At 40.6% G+C, this 22,627-nt stretch overlaps 1 protein-coding gene across 1 annotated transcript; it reads right to left on the bottom strand.

Annotated features, from left to right (window-relative positions):
- Positions 1-3,621: 3,621 nt before the first annotated feature.
- NTS (neurotensin) lies at positions 3,622-20,739 on the bottom strand. Its single transcript, XM_065423872.1, has 4 exons — positions 20,670-20,739; positions 16,676-16,737; positions 6,108-6,332; positions 3,622-3,762 (listed from the first exon to the last, which is right to left on the bottom strand). Exons 1-4 carry the CDS (start codon positions 20,737-20,739, stop codon positions 3,622-3,624), a joined length of 498 nt encoding a protein of 165 aa, XP_065279944.1.
- Positions 20,740-22,627: the final 1,888 nt, after the last annotated feature.

Genomic DNA, 22,627 nt, shown 5'->3' with positions numbered 1-22,627 from the left:
GACTAACTCAGGCCAAGCCTTGAGAAATAAGGAAGAGGCCTGGGAATGAAGGGAAAGGAAGCTGTGCCAGAGGCTGCAGTGAGCAGGAGATCATTAACCAGGGGAAAGGTTTGTGCGTGGAGGGCCACTTGGACACTGAGCCTGTGGAAGACTCCAGGCAAGAAGTCTGAGGTGTCACTGCTGGGAGAGAAGGCAGACAGACCAGCATGGGAGTGGTGCAAAAAAGTGCATGAACTTTGTGTGACAACCTGTACCCCATGTTCACCCATTTATAAGGTTGTAATATATTTTGTACAAAATATTCCTTGTGAGGAATCATTTGAAAAGTCATAATCTGCTGAACATTATTGTCCTGCAAAATGTGTGGCAACATTTTATTTATAGTCGCAAGATCTACTGTATGACTTTGGTATGACATGCTCCAAAGTTAAGAAAAGCAACCCAAACCAGTTTTCAGAGGCAAAAACACACTGGCACTCCAGCCAGGTGCTAAAGGGCTATCACCAGTTTAAGCAGCCATTCTCCAGCAGGTGGGAAGGGGTAAACAAGAAATTTGCATTCCATCACAGGGACTGTTCAAACCTCATGTCCACAAGAGAATGTTTTTGTCACCATGAGTCAGGAAGGATGTTTCTAGTACAAGAAACAGAATTATAAAGAGGGGAGGAAAACATTGGACTTCACTCCTCTTCCTCCTATCTCTGCTCATGATATCAATGAATACCGGAAGGACACTGAACTCAGGTCGGGGGGATCTGGGCTGAATAGAGACCTAGTCTGTGAAATGTGTTCTGCAGTGAGAGAAATGCCTTTGCTTTGAATTCTGTAAGTTTATTAAGTAAGACTTTAGTTTGTGTTTTATCTTTTCTTTTGTAACCAATCCTGACTTTTATGCTTCATTACTTGTAATCACTTAAAATCTATCTTTTCTTTCTGTAGTTAATAATAAACTTGTTTTTCTGTTTTATCTTAACCAGTGTTTAGTCCTAACCAGGATTAAAGTGTATGGGGAAATTCCATTTGGACAACAAGGCCGGTGTATATCATATTTTCCAATGACAAAATGACAGACTTTATGTGAGCTTACATTATTCAGCAGTATGTTGGGCAGTACAAGACACATTTCTGGGGGAAAGTCTGGGACTAGAGAGAGTACCGGTACTGATCTGCAGTTTAATTAATGAGTGGCTAGCTAGTAGCAGTCAATACCATGTGACTGGAACCAAGTTACATTGCTGGAGACTGTGTGTTAACTGGCTAGGAGTGACTGTTCTCACAGCAAAGCAGTGTAAGAGGCACCCTAGGTTGGAGAACTGGGGAGAGGGGGGAAACACAGCTGTTCAACAGTTCAGACTGTACCTTGGGTAATGTCACACTGTGAAAGACAGACCCACAGAGAGGAGTGGGTCGACCCAGCCTGAGACTCCGGTGAAGACTTGCTAGTTTTTTTGTTTTGAGTTCCATTTGATTTATGCCATCTTGTTGGCAGGACTAAATAAATTGGACTCTTGAAGAGGAAACTTGTTTTAAATATGGTTGGACTGTGGTGTAGAGTACTCAAGGTGCCCTTCAGAGAGGGAAACTGAGGCAGGACTGCTGCAGTCATCTATCCATGAGAGGGCACTGGGAAGGCTGTGACCCAGTGTTAGGCCTCAGCTCAGCAAAGCACATGCTTAACTTTAAGTCACTAGGACTTAATATTAAGCATGTGCTTTATTGCTTTGCTGTATTGGAATTATGATTATTTTTGAAATTAGTGCATATATCTTTGAGTTCACACATCACATGCCATGCTGCAAAGTTTATATGGCTATTTAAAAACAAACAGATAAATACAATCTGTGGGTGACAATGGGAAGTGTGATTATCCTCAATGTAATCAAAGTAAAATGTACAGTATAATGTCCTCACTGTAAAAATGTTATTTTGGTCATGATTAAGGATATGATTCTGTTGTGGATGTCACGGATTCCATGATTAAGGAATTTCTGTGACTTTTTTGGCTTCAGCCCACCACAGTGGCAGGGCTGGAGCAGTTATCAGTCCCTGCCCAGGAGCAGTAGCAGGACTGGAGCAGCGGCCGCAGTCAGCCCTGGGGCTTGAGCAGTAGCCAGGCCCACAGCAGTGCCCGGAGCTGGGTCAGCCTCCACTGTAAGAGCAGGCTGCGGGGCTAGAGCAGCGGCGGTGCTGGAGCAGTGGCTGGCAGTCAGCCCCTGATGGGGCTCACACTGTTAAACCCACCCTCTCACCTCCATTTACTTTTTGGTAAAACTCACAGACAGGTCATGGGCTTCCGTGAATTTTGTTTATTGCCCGCAACCTGTCTGTGACTTTTACTAAAAATACCCGTGACAAAAGCTTAGTCTTAGGATATGTCTACACTAACTGCCGGTCGGCAAGCAGCGATCAATCCAGCAGGGGTCGATTTATTGTGTCTAGTCTAGACATGATGAATCGATCCCCAAGCACTCTCCCGTCGACTCCTGTACTCCACCGTCATGAGAGGCGCAGGTGGAGTCGACGGGGGAGCAGCAGCAGTCGACTCACCGCAGTGAAGACACCACAGTAAGTTGATCTAAGTACGTTACACATAGCTGAAGTTGCGTAACTTAGATTCCCCCCCCCCCCCCCCCGTGTAGACCAGGCCTTAGTCATGATTCACTGTGCTGGAACTTTTTAATACCAAAGCTAATCCTGCATAATCCACAGCTCTGATGGATATGTTGAGTCGTGGTTCACCTGCAATCGGAACCATGACCATGATTTAGGACATTTTCATTGACTTCATTGGACTTTAGATCATCTCTTAAAGAGTAAAACTAAGTCCTTCCATTCAGCATGCATAAAGTATGGAGAGAACATAAGTTGTTTAATTGATTGCATAAATGAAATAAATGTTGCTTTCTTGCCTCAGTCATAATATGAATTTCTCTGAAGTAGATACTACCTTCTGGCTTTGTTCAACTAGCAGACATCGGTGAAAATATTTTCTCTCTAATAGTAGTAATATAATTTATTATTATTATTATTTATTATTAAATCATGGTCCTTCACTGGTCCATGAAGAATCAACAAGTTAAAGCCACCAAAATAAGGAAGATCACTTAAAAGATATTTGAATTTGCAACTTAATAGCCAATGCACAATGTTTCCTTGCTTATTTAGACTTAAACCCTGATAACTGCCACTGGTCAGAAAACATTGTGGCAATTCTGATCACCATATTACACATCAGTTTGCCAGCATAAATTGGTTTTGAGGTGTTTGAGACATTTTATGATATTTACTGGTGTTTATGGACTATTGATTTACTTTTTGGTGTAGGAAGGTGTGTTTTATAACACAAAAAACCCTCTTATATTGTAGCAAATATGTTGAAATCTCAGATGTGTACAATACATCATGCTTAGAAACTAGATTTATTTGTAAATGTATTGGTCCAATTAATCTCAAGTAGGAAAAATCACGTTCAAGAAACAACAATTGCAAAAAAGACACAGTTATGTTATAATCTTGATGATTTTTCATAGTATATTTTTCACACAAATATGATTTTAGATTTAAATAAGAACCATAAAGCACAGTTACTCAAACTAAATATACATTGCTGTCTTTGCTGCATCAGTAATATGAACTTCTCTTGAGTATGTACGGTCTTCTGGCTTTGTTAACGTGTAGTTGCCGTTTCAGGATATAAGGAGTTTTTCTCTTCATTATATCTTGGTTTGAATCCTCTTGATTGAAAACATCCTGTTGAAGTATCTGTAAGACATGAGAAGAGACACTGTGGAATCTCTGTATTTCTTTGGATTAAAGATAAAGAAAAATATTAATCTCTTGATATTTTTGTAAATCTATATTCTCTTAATATGCCCACGAGAAAAAAAAAGATAATGGACTTTAGTAGTTTCAAAGTATTAATTATAAAGCAATACCTATCTAATATCTAATCTCTAATCAGAGATGATGAGTAAATTTCAAAATTTTGTGAGTGAAATCCTGGTTCCATTGAAGTAAATGACACTGTTGACATTGACTCGAGTAAGGCTAAGATTTCACCCTGGGAGCTTTCATTTTAATATGGATGAAGTTTCAGAAGTTAAGGTTCTTATATTAACTTCTTTGGTCTAAAATTTAGGCTGGAAATCTCATGAGATTTCCACTACTTGCTAGTTTTATCCTTCCTAGCAATATTAGTAGGCAAAATGAGAAATGTATAAAATTTTAAAAACCAGAAATGTACCAATATCAAGAAAATGGCAGTTGTAAATGTCAGAAAGTTCAAAAACAATTGTGCTTTGAGTTTTGCATGAAGGGTCAGGTCATTTCTTAGTTATCTGAAATGATTTAATCCATTCTTATTACTGCACCTTTTAATGATCACACACAATCCAACTGGCTGACAGAGGGTTATTCAATTAAAACTTTTGTAGCACTCCAAACTTAATTGTTTGGGTTGGGCTTAAATTCTCAGAGTATTTCCTGGAGCCCTGGGGCTTGGGACTTCATTCCTGTGGGAGGCATCAGGGTTGGGGCTTCACGTGCTGGGGCTCCCGTGGGATTGAAAATATTTACTGGAGCTCCACTCCAGATGGCTATGGCTGAATTTAAGCCCTGCTTTGGGGCACTAAAATCTATTGATTACTTAGGGCTTGTCTATACTTACCGCGCTGGTTCGGCGGCAGGCAATCGAACTTCTGGGTTCGATTTACCGCGTCTTGTCTGGACGCGATAAATCGAACCCAGAAGTGCTCGCCGTCGACTCTGGTAATCCTGCTCGGCACGAGGAGTACGCGGAGTCGACGGGGGAGCCTGCCTGCCGCGTCTGGACCGCGGTAAGTTCGAACTAAGGTACGTCGACTTCAGCTACGTTATTCACGTAGCTGAAGTTGCGTACCTTAGTTCGAATTGGGGGGTTAGTGTAGACCAAGCCTTAGTAAATGGGGCCTGATCTAAAATCCATTGGAATCAATGGAAAGACTCCAAGTGATTTCAATGGGCTTTGGAACAGAGCTTGGATGAATAGGATCACAGGAAGGTGTGTCATGGTCAGCAGTGGAGCCCCTTCTCAAGGTTCCTCAATCCCTTCTTCCCTCATTTTCCTCCCCTTCTCTCTTACACTTGTCTGATATTTCTTTGCACTCCTTTACCTCACATCTAAGCTGCACAGAACCATAATTTCTCTATCTATGGCTTCTTTGAGGCTGGGAAGCCCCAGTTTCTGCTACATGTACCTGCATCTCCAGGGTAAGAGACACCTCAGTATCATGGTGAAGCATGCCAGTTCTACTGCAGCTACTCTTCAGCGCTAAACGTACTGCTGTTACAGTTCTGTGTAAGTGCTACTGCAGCTCATGCAGAGGATTCTGGTGCACAGGCTTGAAAATGCACTGCTGTGGTCCACCAGATCCAATGGGCTGAATCCCCTCAGCTGTGCTGAGCATGAACTTGGCGCAGCTGAGAAGAGAGTGCATACTGGAGAGAGAGAGCGAAATGGCTCTAAACCACCTTTTCTGCCTCCTGGGCCTCTGGGCAATGCTCATGGGGAAACACCCTGCCTCATGGTATTCCCCAGGGCAACCATGGTAGCTTTGCATTCACGCTGTACTGACATAGGTAGTGCAAATGGCCAACTACAAAGTGGGCCCAACGATCCTATGCACATACATAAGGCCATCTCCTGCTTTCAGTCACACCTTTGTAAATCCAGACTAACTCTACTGCTGTTGAACAGAGTTTAATTTTCTGTTCTGTCAAGAAGCTCATCTTCATATCTCTGCTTAGTTTTTTGGGGAATGGCTACAAAGTGTGGAGAAATGATATAGTTAATATTTCACATTGATATAGTCCAAAGCACCCTGCTGCTCTTCAGAAATGATATATGTACAAGACTGCTTAAGGAAACCACTTAGACATGGAGAGCACCAGCAAGATGGATAACCAGTGGATAACAATGCAAGAAGGGGATATTTTGGCCAAATATACTGAGGCTTTGAAGGGTCCATACAGAGCAGGCAGGACCTAGGTTTTTAAGTCTCTCTTGAAATATAAATACAGCATCAAAGCAGAGTCCTTCGAGTGACATGCATTACTTATGTGTTGCTTACCTCCCAGTGCTGAAAGGCTCTGCTGTGGCAGACTTTTTGGAGCTGGTATATTGTCAGCATCGCTTCCAAGCTGGAGCCATCTAGAGCAGCAGGAAACTGTCCTCTCGGAAGGAGGTCATCTTCCTCAGACTCCGCTGTTTCCTCTGCTTGGTTGTTTATGTTGTTTATAAGACTGCACACATTGAGCAGGGTCATCTTCCAGTAAGGAAGTTTCGCTCTGTTAAGCTGAAGGATACAAAACACATGCTATGTGAAATGCTGTCTTCTCTTTAGCAAGAGCTGTGTGATACTGTAAAACATTTCAACGGGGACAGTATATTTTGTTTAGTGGGTTTGGGGGTTTTGTTTGTTTTTGTCTAACCAAAATTAAGACAACAATTATAGTGTGCGGTAATTAAGACAACTCATGTATTAAACATGCAGGGTCTGATCCTCCTTATGTAGTGATGCAATGTCAAAGGAAACTGCCATCAGCTCCGAATGGTAGTATTTCACACCACTCTGCGCAGGTATAAATGATTTTACATGGTTCCAGGGAGTGAAGAATCGGGCTTGTTGGTTGAAGTCCTGGTGCAGGGAGCTCAGCCTAACTAATAAGCCTGTTGATGAGGATGGATTCTGAGTCACAAGAGGATCCTCCTCCCTAAACTGTAGGCCAATAAGGGGTTCTTCTCTGCTCCATGGCTACTCTTGCAGGGAGTGAGCTCTCTCTGGACACAGGTGTGTGATGCAGCGGACACCTGCAGTTCATGAACCCTAAGGCCTTGACTGCTGTGGCCCCTTTAACAATCTTGTGTGGGGAGCTGTCATGGAGTACCAATCTGCAGAGCATAGTGGATTACAGAGTACCAAAATGAAATTACAGATTAAGCTGATGTATAAATACAAAAAATATTATTAAGCAAATAAAGATGAGCTACTCAATATCTGGTTCTTTATGGGATGTGGAGTGAATTTATTAAAAAAAATGAAGGGAAATAATGAAGAAATGGAGGATTCAAAGTATTCTTGCAATAGGCTGCGTGTTATTTGCCTATACACCTGACACCCATGCAGCTAGCAGGTGTTGATCCTATTCAGAAAGGGTTGAGTGGGTTCTGCTGACTCACTGAGGCAGATGACTTAAGTGACCTTTATATACAGGAAGGTTAGATTGGCTCTCATGTGAGTGAGGATCTAGAGTGTGGGTTGAATAGTCCCAGACAGAATCCAAAACCCTACCAGGCCTTCGGAGCAGATTTGAGCTGACTTTTATATCTTCTTATTGATAAATTCCAACCACAGTTGGAATTCCAATTGGTATTCATGTCTATCTTTTAATAATGGTAATAGGAGGCACGGATATGTATAGATGGCCCAATAGCATTAATCTTTTATGTCCCAGTTTTGTAATGTAATTGGGTTGTATGGGAATATGTTCAGACTGCAGAATGAAGTGAGCAGCCACTTTGAACGTTATATAGTGTATGGAATTTATTTGTAGGGAAAATTGGAAAAGGTGACTGCTCACTTCATTCTGCAGTCTGAACATATTCCCATACAACCCAATTACATTACAAAACTGGGACATAAAAGATTAATGCTATTGGGCCATCTATACATATCCGTGCCTCCTATTACCATTATTAAAAGATAGACATGAATACCAATGGCCGTGTAGATCCCTTATGAAGAGGGAAAACTCTAAATTCTGTGGTACATATATTCAGAGATAAATATCCAAAGTCAGCAGAGAGACAAGTCATGTGGGATCAGATATCCAATAGGGGCTGGTGGTAGGGGAAAGTACTGGCAGGCAAACAGAGGTGGGTAGCAGTGGGGAGGTATGTGGGGTAGAAAGGAGGGATCCAGCAGAAAGGAGGAGAGTTCAAGATGATTGGATTTGTGGAGTGTTGGAGGAAATTTAGAAGGAAGTGGAGTCTGTTGTAGTGAGTAGAAAGAAGAATCCACACTGGGGGAAAGAATGGGGGCTTATCACAGGAAAGGGAGAGATGCGGATCTGAAGATATCTATGGTATTATATGCTTATCTTCAGTTTCTCAGTGCAATTTGTTGAATAAATTAGGGTTACTAATAGATATTGGAGTGTGTTGCTGTAAGACTGGGTGAACTGCAACAAGAGTTCAGTGATGTAAGAGCCATCAGGCCCTAAAGAATTTACTGATATGGGAAGGTTGCCTCCTGGTCAAGCTGAATCTCCAGTCAATAGAGAATCTGTTGCACTTAAGTGCCCTGGGTGCTCCATAAACTTAAACTATTTATTTCCAGTCAACTCCTTCCCTCTATTTTCCTATTAGCTAGAGCTGGGTGGAGGAAGGTAAGTCTGTTTTCATGAAGGATTTTGATATTTGTTTTAATTCCAATTCAGAACAAACCCCCAAAATTTCAAAATTCTCTGTGAAAAGGAGCTTTGACTTTTGGAGGCAGTCTTTTTTTGGGGGGGGGGAAGAAGAGCTGTGCCCCTGAAGCCTTCAGATCCCTTGGCTGCTGAGGAGTGGTGAGCTTGGGAGCCAGGACCTATGAGGTTTCTAGGCTCACAGCTCTCTATCTGCCTACCAGGTGGGCTGCCAAGGATTATGAGCTCGGAATGCCAGGCTGATGAGGAGCCTCAAGCCCTAGGGCCAGGCTTTCCATGGCTTCCAGGCTCTCAGCTCCTTGCAAGCCTGCCAGCTGAGACTTCTGTTGGAACTTTACCAACAGCTGTCTGTCCCTATGAAATGTTTCAATTTCAACAAAACACCAAAGTGTATTGTTGGAATTTTTCTACCAGCTTTTAATTTTGGTTTGGAAAAACTCAAGTGAAGATGCCACCTCGCCTTGGCTTCACTCACTACTTCCCTTCTCCATCATATTTTCCACTCTTTGCCTTCCCCGTCTATTTTTCCCTTCTTTAACGTTTTGATTTTTCTCCAGCATAGAAAGTAATTTCCTTTAAACAGAAACTAGGCACATGAAAATTCCAGGCACAAGGAAAGCATAGGCTGAGCAGTACCTCCTTGCTCACTGAGCTCATAGTTCCCAAATGATCCATGTTGTGCGTCAAATCATAGAAAGATAGGCTGGAAGGGACCTCAGGAGGTCATCTAGTTAAACCCTCCTGTGCTGAGGAAGGTATAAGTATACCTCGACCATCCTCGACCATTACTATCTAATCTGTTCTTTAAAACCTCCAATGATGGGGATACCACAACCTTACTTGATAAATTGTTCCAGTACTTAACTATCCTTACGGGTAGTTTTTTTTCCCTAATATCTAACCTAAATCTTCCTTGTTGCAAATTAATGTCAGGCTTATTTTTTTTAGTGAATTAAAGTGTATTTGTTTGTATGTTTCCAGGAACAAATATTAATGTAGCAAAATAATATAGCTGTTTCAACAATACAGACATTCATTTTATTTAGTGATAGCATGGTTGGGATGGGGGAAGGGTATGTACTCCATGTAATTTTCAGTCCACTAGAGAATCCCATAACCTTGTGGTTCTTTGAGTCATCTTTCTAATAGAGATGAATATTCTATGTTGAATTTGTGTGGTATTCATTGTTAGCCATATTTGTGTGTGTGTGTGTTTGTGTTTATTTGTTATGGGGAGAGAGGGAGAGAAATGTCATAAAGACAGGCCAAGGGAGCTTCAGAAATTTGAATCAATGTCAGCATTTTTTAAAGAAATTCCCTTTGGACCATAATCTTCCCTCAGATACAGGTGTGTTATTAAGTGGGCATAATTTAGCCATTTGTTAGACAAGCCTTGCTTTCTCAGCAGCGTTGGGTTCACTGTTCAGAAATGTGTATATTGGTTTATGGGCGAAATGGAAACACATCCTAAATCCTGCTCAGCAGCTTGAAATGTTGTGTTTTATTTTGTTTACTTAGTGCTCATCTGGTCTTCCACTCAGGTGATCTAATTAGAGTTTTGAAATATTTTGAAGGATGCGACAGGTTCATAACAAAATTAACCTCTTCATGGAATGTCTGACTTAATTAGCAGGAGGTGGATTTAAAAAGTAAATAAAATGCCCATTTCAATTCCAAATCTCTCTTTGGTTTACTTTAAATTATTTGTGGCATAAAAAAAAAATTTCACACAAAAGATGAAGCTTTCCATGTATGCTTTCCCGCATGTTCCATGCCTTTACACAAAGAATGATGTTTTCAGTATGTGGATGAAAATTCTGTGGCTTCCTGTGTAGAGCTTCAGTATCCTTTGGGTCTAATGTTGTTACTCTCTCCCAGCTTTAGACATTCCAGAGAACATTTTTTGAAGACATGGGTAGCATATCCAAGTAGCAACCCCCAGCGGAGTCAAGTTTAGTACAGTTCTTACTAGCTAGCCCAGGAGAAAAGTCCCCTTTGGCTCCACAGTTATTGGTTTTTGCAGCTTTGTTTGTGAGACACACCTAAGATAGATTGGTACAATGGACCTGATTCCCATTTATGCCACACTGAGGCTAGGTCTACACTGGGGGGTGGAGGGGGGATCGATTTAAGATACGCAAATTCAGCTACGCGAATAGCGTAGCTGAATTCGACGTATCCGATCCGACTTACCCCGCTGTGAGGACGGCGGCAAATCGACCGCCGCGGCTCCCCCGTCGACGGCGCTTATTCCTACCTGGGCTGGTGGAGTACGCGCGTCGATTCGGGGATCGATTGTTGCGTCCCGATGAGACGCGATAATTCGATCCCCGAGAGATCGATTTCTACCCGCCGATCCAGGCGGGTAGTGAAGACAAGCCCTTACATCAATGTAGCTCCTTTAACTTCAGTGTAATTACTTCTGATTTGCACCAGTGTCAGATCAGAATGAGGCCTTATGTCTTTAAGAACGACTGACTACGTTAATTGTCAGGCAAGACTGAATATATGAGGGCTATTTATAGATTGTGGGAGGGAGTATGGCCTCCTGGTTACAGCACCAGACTGGGATTTAGTGGACCTGGGTTCTATTCTTGGTTCTGCCACTGGCTTGCAGGGTGATCTTGGGCAACTCACATCACCTCCTCCTGCCACAGTTTCCCATCTGTAAAAAAATGCGGACAATGGTACTGTTTTCTTTCGTTAAGTGCTTTGAGATCTACTGCTGAAAAGCACTAAGTAAGAGCTAGGTATTGTTATTATATAACTTTCTGCTGCATAGAAAGCTCTCCCAATTAAGAAAATAGAACAGGATTGTTACTCCAATGTAAGAGCAGGTACCGAATGACTATATCTTGATTTATACATTGTGTGAACTCTCTAGTAATATGATAAAGCATAGACTTACACTCATGGAGCCCAAGAGTCCTGGTTCACTCCTGAGTGGCATGTTTTCCGCACAGTTCTAGACTGTCAGTCACACTGGTGACTACAAATGCTCAAGCTATGGTTTGGAAAACAGCCATGAAGGAGATCAAAGCATCAAAATCTCAAAGGGTAGAGTGAATATACTGAAGGTTAGTTCAAAAAAGAGTCTGGTAGTAATTTGATAAAACAATGGAGGTTGTTTGTAGTATGAATCTGGCTTTGAGATTTATTGATGCTGAAGAATTCATGCAGGGAATTTGATATATGTTTTTGCATTGCTGAAGCTTCTTATGAAATGGAATATTGAAAGTTGTTGGGCTCAGAAATATAATGGGCCTTTTTTCTTTCCTTTGATGTATTTCTGAAAATTTGGGTCCCAGTTGTTAATAGAGCTGGCCCACACTGGCAGTTTGTGGTTCATGATAAATTTTGGATATTCTGAAAAAATTTCAGATCCAAAATGAAACCAGATTTTTAGAAACTTCCCACAAACCAGAAAATCAAAAGTAAAATCATATTAATATTTAATTTACATGGTGTTTCCAAAATGAAATGTGCTCCCTGGGACCTTGGCAGTGACTAATTGAAATGGACATTCTTGTTAGTTTCACAGCTGCTATTCAGGTGGCAGCCATGAAACGGTCAAGGATGTCCATTTTAGTTAGCAACTGCCAGGGCTCCCAGGGTCTGCAGTTCTGAGGCTGACCCACAATACAGACTGCCCCACCACAGGGAACTCAGAGTTTCCAACCTCCTGGGCCAGCTGGCCTCAGGACTGCCCACTCACAAGTCGGGTAGCACAGGGATCCTGCTGGTTTGGGGAGTTTGGAAGCCCTGAGGTCCTGGACCCAAGGAAGTCTACATAGTAGGGCTGCTGTGGACCCTGTAAACCTGTCCCAGGACTTCCAGGCACTGCAGCAGTGAACCTGAAAGTCTTGAGAGCCCCCAGGTTTTCCAGGTTCCCTCCAGCGGAGCCAGGAGCCTAGAGCTGGATCTCCTAGGGCTGCCAGGTACCCTGCTGTGGAGCAGGCAGCCAAGACTGGGTTAGAGCCTAGCCTGGGTTAGAACCAGTGTTCCCAGGACATTCAGACTCCCAGCTCCACCTCAGGGAGCCTGACAGCCTTGGCATGGTACGGCTGTCTTTTGACAAAAACCTGCCTGACAGACAGAGTTTCATCGGAACCTTGCCTGGGATGCTACAAATTTGTCAAACCCAAACATCTTTTGCAGCACATTTCAGATTCAACAAATCAGCATTTTTTTCCCAACAAAACACTGTTACATCACAAAATTTCCAACCAGTTTGAATTGTTTACTTAAAAGGAACACCTAGGGTAGCCTTAATTGTGTCTGGAACTGCTTTGAGTGTGGAGGACTAAAGCGGAATCTGCATTCCACTGAATGGATTTGTTACGTATCAACTTGTTTATCGCTGATTTTGGTTAAATAGTACCTCCGGAGGCCCTGTTGATGTAGTAATAATTTATATTGCACTGTGTGCATAGTATTAGCTGCTGGAACATGGAGAAATCTTGAATGTTACAAATTTTATAAAAATAACTTCATTTCAGCTCTTGCTTCTTATATCCTCTATCTCATCCTCAGCCAAACAGATTTTTTTCTTTAAATAGAACCTCAAAATAATGAATAAATTCAGATGATTTTGTGCCAGAGATCGCTAAAACAGAGGAAACTGGTTATAGAATTCTGGCGGTATACTACAGTGCTTGCAAGTCAACTAATATTTGGAGGTTGCTGCTCTGCAATGAGCTTTGTTTCATGACAGAGTACTCTCTTCCTCCAGGTAGTATGATTTTACTGCTTAGATTTTTCCTCCTTTTTCCATAGTGGAGGATGAAATAATTAAGCATATTCTGCAAATGGATATTCACATTAATTCAATGGAATATCAGGGCATACCTGTTATATCAGCAGTGCAAGACATGTCAGGTCTATAGGAAATACTTATCTATTCAGATTCTCATATGCCAGCTTCAGTGTAGTATTTGAGTGCCTCCCAGATACTTAAAAATAGAAATAACAATCTTCCTTTCTGTGTTGCTAAGCAGACAGGCTGAATTTTGTACCAACTGGAGCTTTTCCAAGGTGCATTGCTGTCCTTGCATATATGAGTTGCAGTTACCCAGGTTGGAGGTCATGAATGCATGGATAACTGTGGCCAGGGCTGTGTCTGGTAGGAGGGAGCTATGTCTTCTGGCCAGACACAGCTCATTGGCCTGCTAAACCTAGGGTTGTGAGTTCAATCCTTGAGGGGGCCACTTAGGGATCTGGGGCAAAAATCAGTACTTGGTCCTGCTAGTGAAGGCAGGGGGCTGGACTCAATGACCTTTCAAGGTCCCTTCCAGTTCTATGAGATAGGTATATCTCCATATATTATTATTATTGGTATAGATGGTAGTGAGCAGATTTTACAACTACAAATGCTAGGTATTGCTTATCTATCATACTATAGCAATGAGGTGTTGAAAAGGACCAAGATTGCTGACAAGTTTAATAGTCTGAGAGCAGGTCCCTCAATAGTGGGGAATATTATAGAGGAGGCATGTTCTTCAAAGTGACGACACTTCACCTCAGTCTTGTTTGGGTTCTGCTTTATCAGGTTATTCTTCATCCAGGTGCCAGTTTTAGCAAGGCACTGTTTATTCTATGTAAAGCAGATGAAGACCAAGATTACGTCTGCATATTGATGACACTTCAGGCTATGTTGTCTTCCTAGATCTCCAACAGGCTGAGTAAATGTTGAGCAAAATCGGAGAGAAACATGAGCCTTGTGGGATTCCATAGTTGAGAACTCTGGAGGTGGAGAAACTGTTGTAGAGAAAAGACCTAAACCATTTCAGGGAACTTCCATTTGCCCCAGGAACTTCTGTATCCCATCAGGGATGTGACACAAGTATTTGGTGATCAATAGAATCAAATGTCGAAGACAGGTCCAGCAGTAGGAGTTATGAGTATGGATGTCCTTCCCTTTTTTATGACCAGAAAGAAGCCATCCACCAGGCTGCCATGCTCTGGCTTGAAGCTTGACTAAGAGAGACCCAACCCACAGATGGTATTGAAGACTGGCTTTTGCTTGCTTAGAAAAGGGAGGAATAGACCCTGGGCAGTAGTTTGTGAAGTAAGTAGCATCTAGTGCAGACTATTGCATGTTCTATGATGGGTTGTAGATTCCCCTCATCAAAGAAGAGTCCTTTACTCTCTTACTATCCAGGAAGGCTAGGGCTTAGAATCACAGATAATTAGAGGTATATTCTTGAGCTGTGAATCAGTTTAAAAAATTTGAGCACTAGGACATACTACGCCATCAGAATGCCCTTGTTGAAAATATATTATGGATGTACCAGGAATGCCAGGCAATGTTAACGTGGTTGATAAACTACTTTGCTACACTTGTACATCCAGACTTTCCAAAACAGGTTTGCTTTTTTCTCCAAGATGTGAGGGCCAACAAGATGATTAGAGATTGCTTGGTTAGACTGGCAACTCCGTATCACAGATGATTAGTGAGAAATAACAGTAGTTATTCTCCATTGGAATTAGATATGAGGTGGCAGATGACCAGACCTTCCTGAATTGAAACCTGTTAACTACTACACCTTCCATCCCAAAATGTGCCTCACATTCTTTTACACACTTAAAATAGTCACTAGACATTAGGTTTTAATCTGATGAATGCTGCAAACCCACACAAAGTGCATAATAAATGAATTGTTTATCCCTCTAATTGGTGGAGTAGTGAAGACTCCCTTGCTGGAGTGGTGTTATCCCACGCAAACTACAAGTGACTTTTTGGGGGCTTCACTATACCTTACTTGGATGTCAAGAGAACATGCCCAATATGTCAAGGAGCCTGAGATTCACAATTATGTCACCACAAGTTAAGTTAGGGATGTTCCTATCACAAGTCCACTTGTTAAGACAGGCACAGTTGTTATTAGGTCACTTGAACTGTGTTTATGGATTATGCAGCCTTCTGGACAGAGGGAGGCCTAAACAGCAAGTTGCCTCACCCAATACTACACATACCAAAAATCAGCTATGATTCAATTTGGCACATTTCTAATCAGCCGTTACACAACTGTTTTAGTGTTTGTTGTGTGTCAGAGATGCGGGAGAGTGACAAGTGGTGAAATCTTGGCTCTATTAACATCAATAGTAAAACTCCCACTGACTTCATTGGAGCTAAGACTTCACCAAGAGTGTATTAGCCCTTTGGGACTCAGAGGAAGAATCCTTCTGACAGAATCCCACTCCTAAACTGGTCCCAGGAAAAGAATCCCCACTAATCTTTTCCCTATTTGACCAGCAGGAGTCAAGAAGCAGGTTTGTGTGACATCTGGGCCTTGTTACCTTGCTAGTTGAGAATACAGAAATATAGGAATTACCATACTGGATCAAACTGAATATCCATCTAGTCCATTCTCCTGTTTCCATTGACGCCTGGTATCAGGTGGTATCAGAAAGGGAGGGGGTGAGAAACCCTGAGGTGAGCAAATGTGGAATAACCAGCCCACAGGGGAACTTTCCATTAAAATGCAAAATGTTTTGACCACTCTTGTGAGAAGTGATAAAACATCCTATTTTAAAATAAATAAATAAATCATTTATCAGGGAAGAATGAAACATGCATATATTTCCCACTTAATTAAAGTTTTTGGCTGCTGCCAGTCAAATGTGTATGTTCTATTTTTGATACTTCACCTATGTGAAGCTGAGATCATTGAACCCTGCGTATTTGGAAAATAAATCTATGGCTGATTCTTTGGCCTCTCAGGAAGGAAACTATTTACTAGATATTTTTGTGACTATTTTTCTGATGTTCTTTACAATCACTAAAACTACTAGATTATTCCTAAACCAAAAACAACATCTGTTGGTAACAGTTTTTGTCTTCTGAAAATATTAATTTTACACATATGTAGAAAAAGTACAATAGCATCTCATTTAGGCATTAATTCAAGATCAATTCAGATATAATCCTATTGGAAACACATTTTCTTCTGATAAATTTACATGAAAAACAACCTGAAAAATTTAATGAAAGTACCAGCATTACAAGTGAGAGACACTTTAAAGGTGTTGATGTGACACAGAAAACTTAAACTTCCTTTGAACTAGAAGAAAATTTTGCACCAAAATAATGCCTTGCACTGAACTTTTATGTCTAGACTGTTATTACTTTGTGCAAAGACTTCCATGCTTGTAATGAGAATTCATGTGTTCCCTACAAGTCAGCTAAAGGGTAAAAAGAAAAAAGAATTACCTTTGATGTATACATATTGGTCAATAAATCTGCTTCTAACGCTTTCATTTCCTCTTCTGAATCTGGGAATAAATCAGAAACACATGTGTACTATTTCATCACAAATCAGAGTCATTTGATTTCAGAATATAGGCTTTAGGTATATCTCATAAAGAGCTCTTCAACTTAAATAATGGATAAAGGGCTAGTAGAGAATCTTCCTCTCTTAAAATATGATCCAGAAAGACTGACTGCAAGGGTCTTTTAGTACAAGTACAGCATAGGTTAATGATGCATCTTATAAACAGTCACTCACCATCATTCTAGGGCCTGATCCAAAGTCACTGAATTCAATGGAAAGATTACCATTGACTTCAATGGGCTCTGAATCAGGTTCATAACCTATAGCCATTTCAGTAAAACAAAAATGTTGCCAAATCTCCTCATCCAATGTCAATATGATTTTTTTATCATCTGAACAAGCTTGTCTGTCACCTTTGCAAACTTTTAGACCCTGACTTTGTAGGTCTTTATCTTAAAAGGGACATTTCTTCATAATAGAGACAAAGTTTTAAGTAAAGTTTTTAAAAAATATGCATTAATAGTAGTTATATTTACTAGGCAAGACTCTAATTTTAGTTATACCAATATAAATTCTGCTGACATCAGTGATTTCAGACCGATTTCAGACCGATCAGAATTTGACCTATTGACTTTTAACTGTGTGTGTGTGTGTGTGTGTGTGTGTGTGTGTGTGTGTGTGTGTGTGTGTGTGTGTGTGTGTGTGTGTGTGAGAGAGAAAGAATTCTATTCTGCTGTGCACTGAATTGTGTGACAGAGATCTACTACTTTGCAAATATAGCAATCGTAACTCAAAGAGTATGGTAAATGTTTGGAGATCATTAAATACCTCTGTTGAAGGAAATTTTATTTTAATTGTTTTGTAGGTCCCTAAAAGCAACAGTAATTCAAAGCCAATCCATACATTTATTTACTTAGACATAAAAAAAATAACTAACTTATCTGAGGCTCTAGGTGCCCTAACAAACATAACAATATATTGTAAATATCAGTTGCATTAACATGAGCAGTGTTTTTGTTGTTATTCAAGTGTTCTATAGAGTGGAATCTGTTGCCCATTTACATCCAGGTATGAGATCTACTGATGAAAAGTGCTATAGAAGAGATTTAAAAAAAAAATTAATTCAATTATTTATTTATTTTGTTGCTACTGCTACCTTGCTAGTCATAGGAATGTAGGAGATAAGACTAGGGGGGGCCTTATGGATCATCCAATCCAGTCCCCGGCTACCACAGGCAAGCCTAGGATATATTCCCATACATAAAATAATCAAGCTTCATTTTAAAACTAGTTAGGAGGTTTGTCCCGACTACTCCTACCGGGAGACTGTTCCAGAACCTCACTCCTCTGGTTAGAAACCTTCTTTTACCCATTATTCTTGTGACACCATTGTCCTTTAGATTAAATAGCTCTTCTCCCTCCCTGGTGTTTTCACCCCGATGTATTTATAGAGGGTAATCATATCTCAGCTTTCGTTTTGCTAAGCTAAACAAGACAAACTTTTTTAGCCTCCTCTTGAAAGATAGGTTCTTCATTCCCACTGATAACAGTAGTAGCCCTTCTCTGTACCAGTCATCAACACAGTATCTTAGTACCTACCAAAAGTCCTGTTACTAGGATTCTGTCCTAGTTTACACTACAAAATACAGACTTAAAATAGAGCATAGAGAATGGCCAAGAGAGATGGAATGCTGCACAGAATGCATAGGTGCTAAGAAATGTTTTGAATGAAGAGAGCAAGGGAGCTTGGTGTACCTTATTTGGGAGGCTATTTCAAGTGAAACAGGTGGCAAGGAGAGAAGCATGGATTCAAGAGCCAGTGAAAAAGACAATGGGAGGAGGCAAAAGAGACATGGGCAGACAGCACAGGGAGTGGGAAGCGGTGCAGGAGGAGTTGAGGGCAAGGATGCAATGGGGACAGAGTTATGGAGAGCTCTGAATACAAAGTTTGTTTTTATCATACTATATTGTTTAAGGGGGAAATGTACACACCTTACTCTCCTCTGGCTGGTTCATACCTTAACTGGATTGAAATTCTGCACTTTGCTCATATATTTAAATTTTACAAGCAACATTTTCCCCTCAGAACAAACCATATTTTCAAAAGAAAATTAAAATACATGTTCTGTGTCTTAGCTAAAAACAGTGCAATGCTTTCCACATTGAGCTAATCTCTGTCCCAGGTCCACATTTTCATATTTTTAAGCAAAATAAATCATTTTAATTATGGTATGTCCCGCTTTCTTCATTATAGACCCAATCCAATGTCTATTGAAATCAATGGGAGACTTTCCATTAACTTTACTGGGCATTGGATCAGGTGCTACTGCAGGTGCTAGGATCTGATCCTGCATCACTGATGTTAACTGTCACCTTTTTTTTTTTGTAATGCTTTTTTAAGATCTATGGATGAAAAGTGCTACATAAAAACCAAGAATTATCATTATTCTCACTGCTTTGCTATTCTGTGAAACAGAGGAACTGATCCTGCTGCAAACAAGTTTACAGCAAAATTCCTTTCTCTTTAAACAGGAGTAGGATCAGAGCCAAAGATCTAGTGTGTGTCAGGTTTTGCTTACACTTCTCACACTGTCAAATGCTAATACCTAGTTTACTAGTTATTCTCTTCAAAACATTTTTGTTAGTATTCCTTTAAGATCTTGTTAGGGAATAATAGTTTATCATCTAGAACAATGCTAATGTGCTACCGAAATAAAAGTTTAATCTAACGGACAGAGCCCCGTGCTCCTGAATACACTGTGAAATAGAATTCTGAAAGTTGAAATGTGAGGGTTATAATTTCTTTGTGTATTATTTTTTACTTTACTAGCATTTCATAGAATCATAGGAATGTAGGGCCTCAAGGTCATCTAATCTATTTTCTCGCTTCATGGTGAAGCAGGCAAGTAAGTACACCTAGACCCTACCTTACACTGTGAATATAGTATCATAAATCATGTTAATAAAGTATTAAGCTATTTTGTAATTTAACAAGCCTGTATTTTGAAATCTACTCTGCTGCATATGCATGTGTGAGTGACTGTGTGGCTATAAAAGCCATTACATTTTTGTGTATAAACTTAGCTATGTCATTTTCCCAAAAGAAACTATAAACTAAACAAGTGTTACAGGTCATCTGTTATCCTCTGGCTATTTAAAGCAATTACACTTGGAGTAGAAAGTCACTTGAGTTTATCCTCCTATGGTGTGATTTAGTTTTGCATTGATGTAAATCTGCAGCTTTCTTTCCCCTTCAGATAATTTGGTAAAGGTTATTTTAACACTGCAGCTTCAGTTTTTGTATCTGCATCATTGATGGATATGAAATATGTATTTTAAGTACATGTATAGCCATTTTGGTTAGGATTTGTCAAGGCTTCATATGAGCTGTAGAAAAGATATTGCCTAGGATAATTGAGAGAACAACACAACATTCCATAGATCACAAATACTTTCAACATTTGTTACAAAGTGAATGGTCACATCCCGTTATGTTTCTCAAGGGCTATTCTATCACTTTTTAAAAAATCTAATATTGATGCTGCGTGAAAGAGCAGGTGAATGTGAAGGGAGGAACTCATGGCAATGACAGAAAAACTGTCATTCAACACTTATCAGGGATGGCTTGTGAGTGTGTGTGTGTGTGTGTGTGTGAACATATATAAACCTTAGTCTAGAGTTAACTCACTGTGTTTCTTTTGAACTCATCCGAGGGGCTAGTACACATGTTAGCTCTTATCACCTGAAAATGACTAGTCAGATGTAAAACCTTTTTAAAAAAAAAAGACTTCCACTCCTCCTGGGTTTAAATGCCCATCAGCCAAGGAACAATCTGATAACTAATCACAGAGACAGGTTTGGGGACAGGAGCAGAGAGCCCCCCACACCAATTCACAGCTTAGGAAGGAATCCCAAAGAAGTTGCAAAGCTTACCTGAGCACAGACTCCAGGAGGTGAAAGCCAGCAGGATCATGCACACCAGTTGAATTCTCATTCTTGCCATCTTCAGCCCTCTAGAAAGTAAAGTCCATAAATACTAAGAAGAAGAGATGAGAGAGACAGACACAGACAGAAAGAGAGAGAAAGTACAGCTGCTTCTTTCCCTCGCTGCCTTGAGCGGACTTGTGAGTGTCTGAACCATAAGGGGAGCCCTGGACCATTCCCTAAGTATATAAGCAGTAGGGTGATGTCACAAAAGTAGAGTGATTGTCTCTTAATGAATTACCCTCCCTTCTCCTCCTCCTCCACAGCCCCCGCCCCCAGATACTCAGTTCTGAGTGAAACTGACGCGATTCACTAATTGCGCTGCGCTGCTCCACACTCCTTGACGCACACAAAGATCAGTTCAGAAACGTTCTACATACGGAGCAACCCGGTGTTCGGCTCACCTGTTCTGTCATACACACAGCAACCCGAAAGATAGGGCAGTTCTTAGTTCTTTATGGGGAATAAGGTGTATGTGCGTGTGCATTAAAAAGGAGTGATCACCTGGCAATGAGATGCACTGTACAAGATGCAAGAAAGATGCTCTGGGAAAGGGAGCTATATTAAAAGGGCGAACATCTTACCCCAGTGTCCCTTGAGATCACCCCATAATCATTTTACATACTTCCCCTCTGTAAATGTGTTGCCGAATTTTACTAATTGCTCGACAAACAATGCGAGGGAATAAAATGTATATTGATTTATATGGAACCGATGTTTTGTGCCATCAAAGGTTGGTGGGGTTTTTTTTTATGTATATTTTCCATAGATTTTTTTTTTAATTTAGGACACACTAATAGCTAGACTTTAGGCTATTTCGTGTGTCCTAAATTATATAGTATACATATATAATGTCTGAAAGTTTAAGTGTGCTATAGGGTAATGAAAAATATTCCTATGATATAGGAATTATATTTTGGCACCAGTGTTGCACACTATTGATAGGAACAGAGGGTCCTGTGGCACCTTTAAGACTAACAGAAGTATTGGGAGCATAAGCTTTCGTGGGTAAGAACCTCACTTCTTCAGATGCAAAGCTTTCAGACTTCTGTTAGTCTTAAAGGTGCCACAGGACCCTCTGTTGCTTTTTTACAGATTCAGACTAACAGGGCTACCCCTCTGAATATTGATAGGGATTTCCCCGCAGTCCCACTCTCCAGGACATAATGAGAACAGATTCTAGGTGGGTAAAAACTGTGGTATATACATTAAAAAAAAACGACACACAGACGGTACAAATGTATGCGGTTCAAGTGATATGATATTTTGTGTAGCTGCTTTCTTTAAACTGGAGCTGAGGTGTTTCGTTTTGGCTGGTGTCTTTGCTTCCATTAGGGGGCGCAATGGAAGTATGAGAAAAATCACTCTCCCGCTCTTGGTATTCAAGCTTTAAGATCCTTATAGAAAACTCAGAGCTATATTGACTTGAGTTAATAGAGCCTCCTATTGTATGCAAACTGGATTGGTGAAGTATTTCTCATTTGTGTTTACATTCTTTCCCTATAATTTTTATCCTCAGCACCATCACTATAAATGTAAAGAATATTTGAAGCAGTGGAAGGGTGCATTGAGGTGAAATGCTACAGAATCACATTAGCCTGGAGCACATTATTTCTTTACAATGTGACTTTTCTCAAAGACAAATGTTCCATCTGCTGAAGGCAGAGAATGCATATATTACAGTGCAGCATATTTTGATCTGTGGGGATTTATTTAAGGATTGGTACACGAAGTCCACATGCCAGCAACACACTCATTGAATGATTGCTTCTCAAATGATGATTGCGCAGCACTGAAGAGGAAATCGTTTCCTTTAAAAGCAAAGGCAATGACAGTGATCAATTATATCCTTCTCTCCACGTGCTACACACTTTTACATACTGTTGAAATATATTCCATGTAGTTAA

The sequence above is a fragment of the Emys orbicularis genome, chromosome 1, assembly GCF_028017835.1.
Source record: "Emys orbicularis isolate rEmyOrb1 chromosome 1, rEmyOrb1.hap1, whole genome shotgun sequence".
Taxonomy (NCBI): Eukaryota; Metazoa; Chordata; order Testudines; family Emydidae; genus Emys; species Emys orbicularis.
This window is presented reverse-complemented; position numbering and strand designations above follow the sequence as displayed.

Coding starts and splice junctions, on each gene's coding strand:
- NTS (XM_065423872.1), bottom strand. CDS start 20,739: ATGGCAAGAATGAGAATTCAACTGGTGTGCATGATCCTGCTGGCTTTC. Junction 6,333..16,675: donor CCAATATGTATACATCAAAG/GTAATTCTTTTT, acceptor TGTATCCTTCAG/CTTAACAGAGCGAAACTTCC. Junction 3,763..6,107: donor GAGCCTTTCAGCACTGGGAG/GTAAGCAACACA, acceptor CATGTCTTACAG/ATACTTCAACAGGATGTTTT.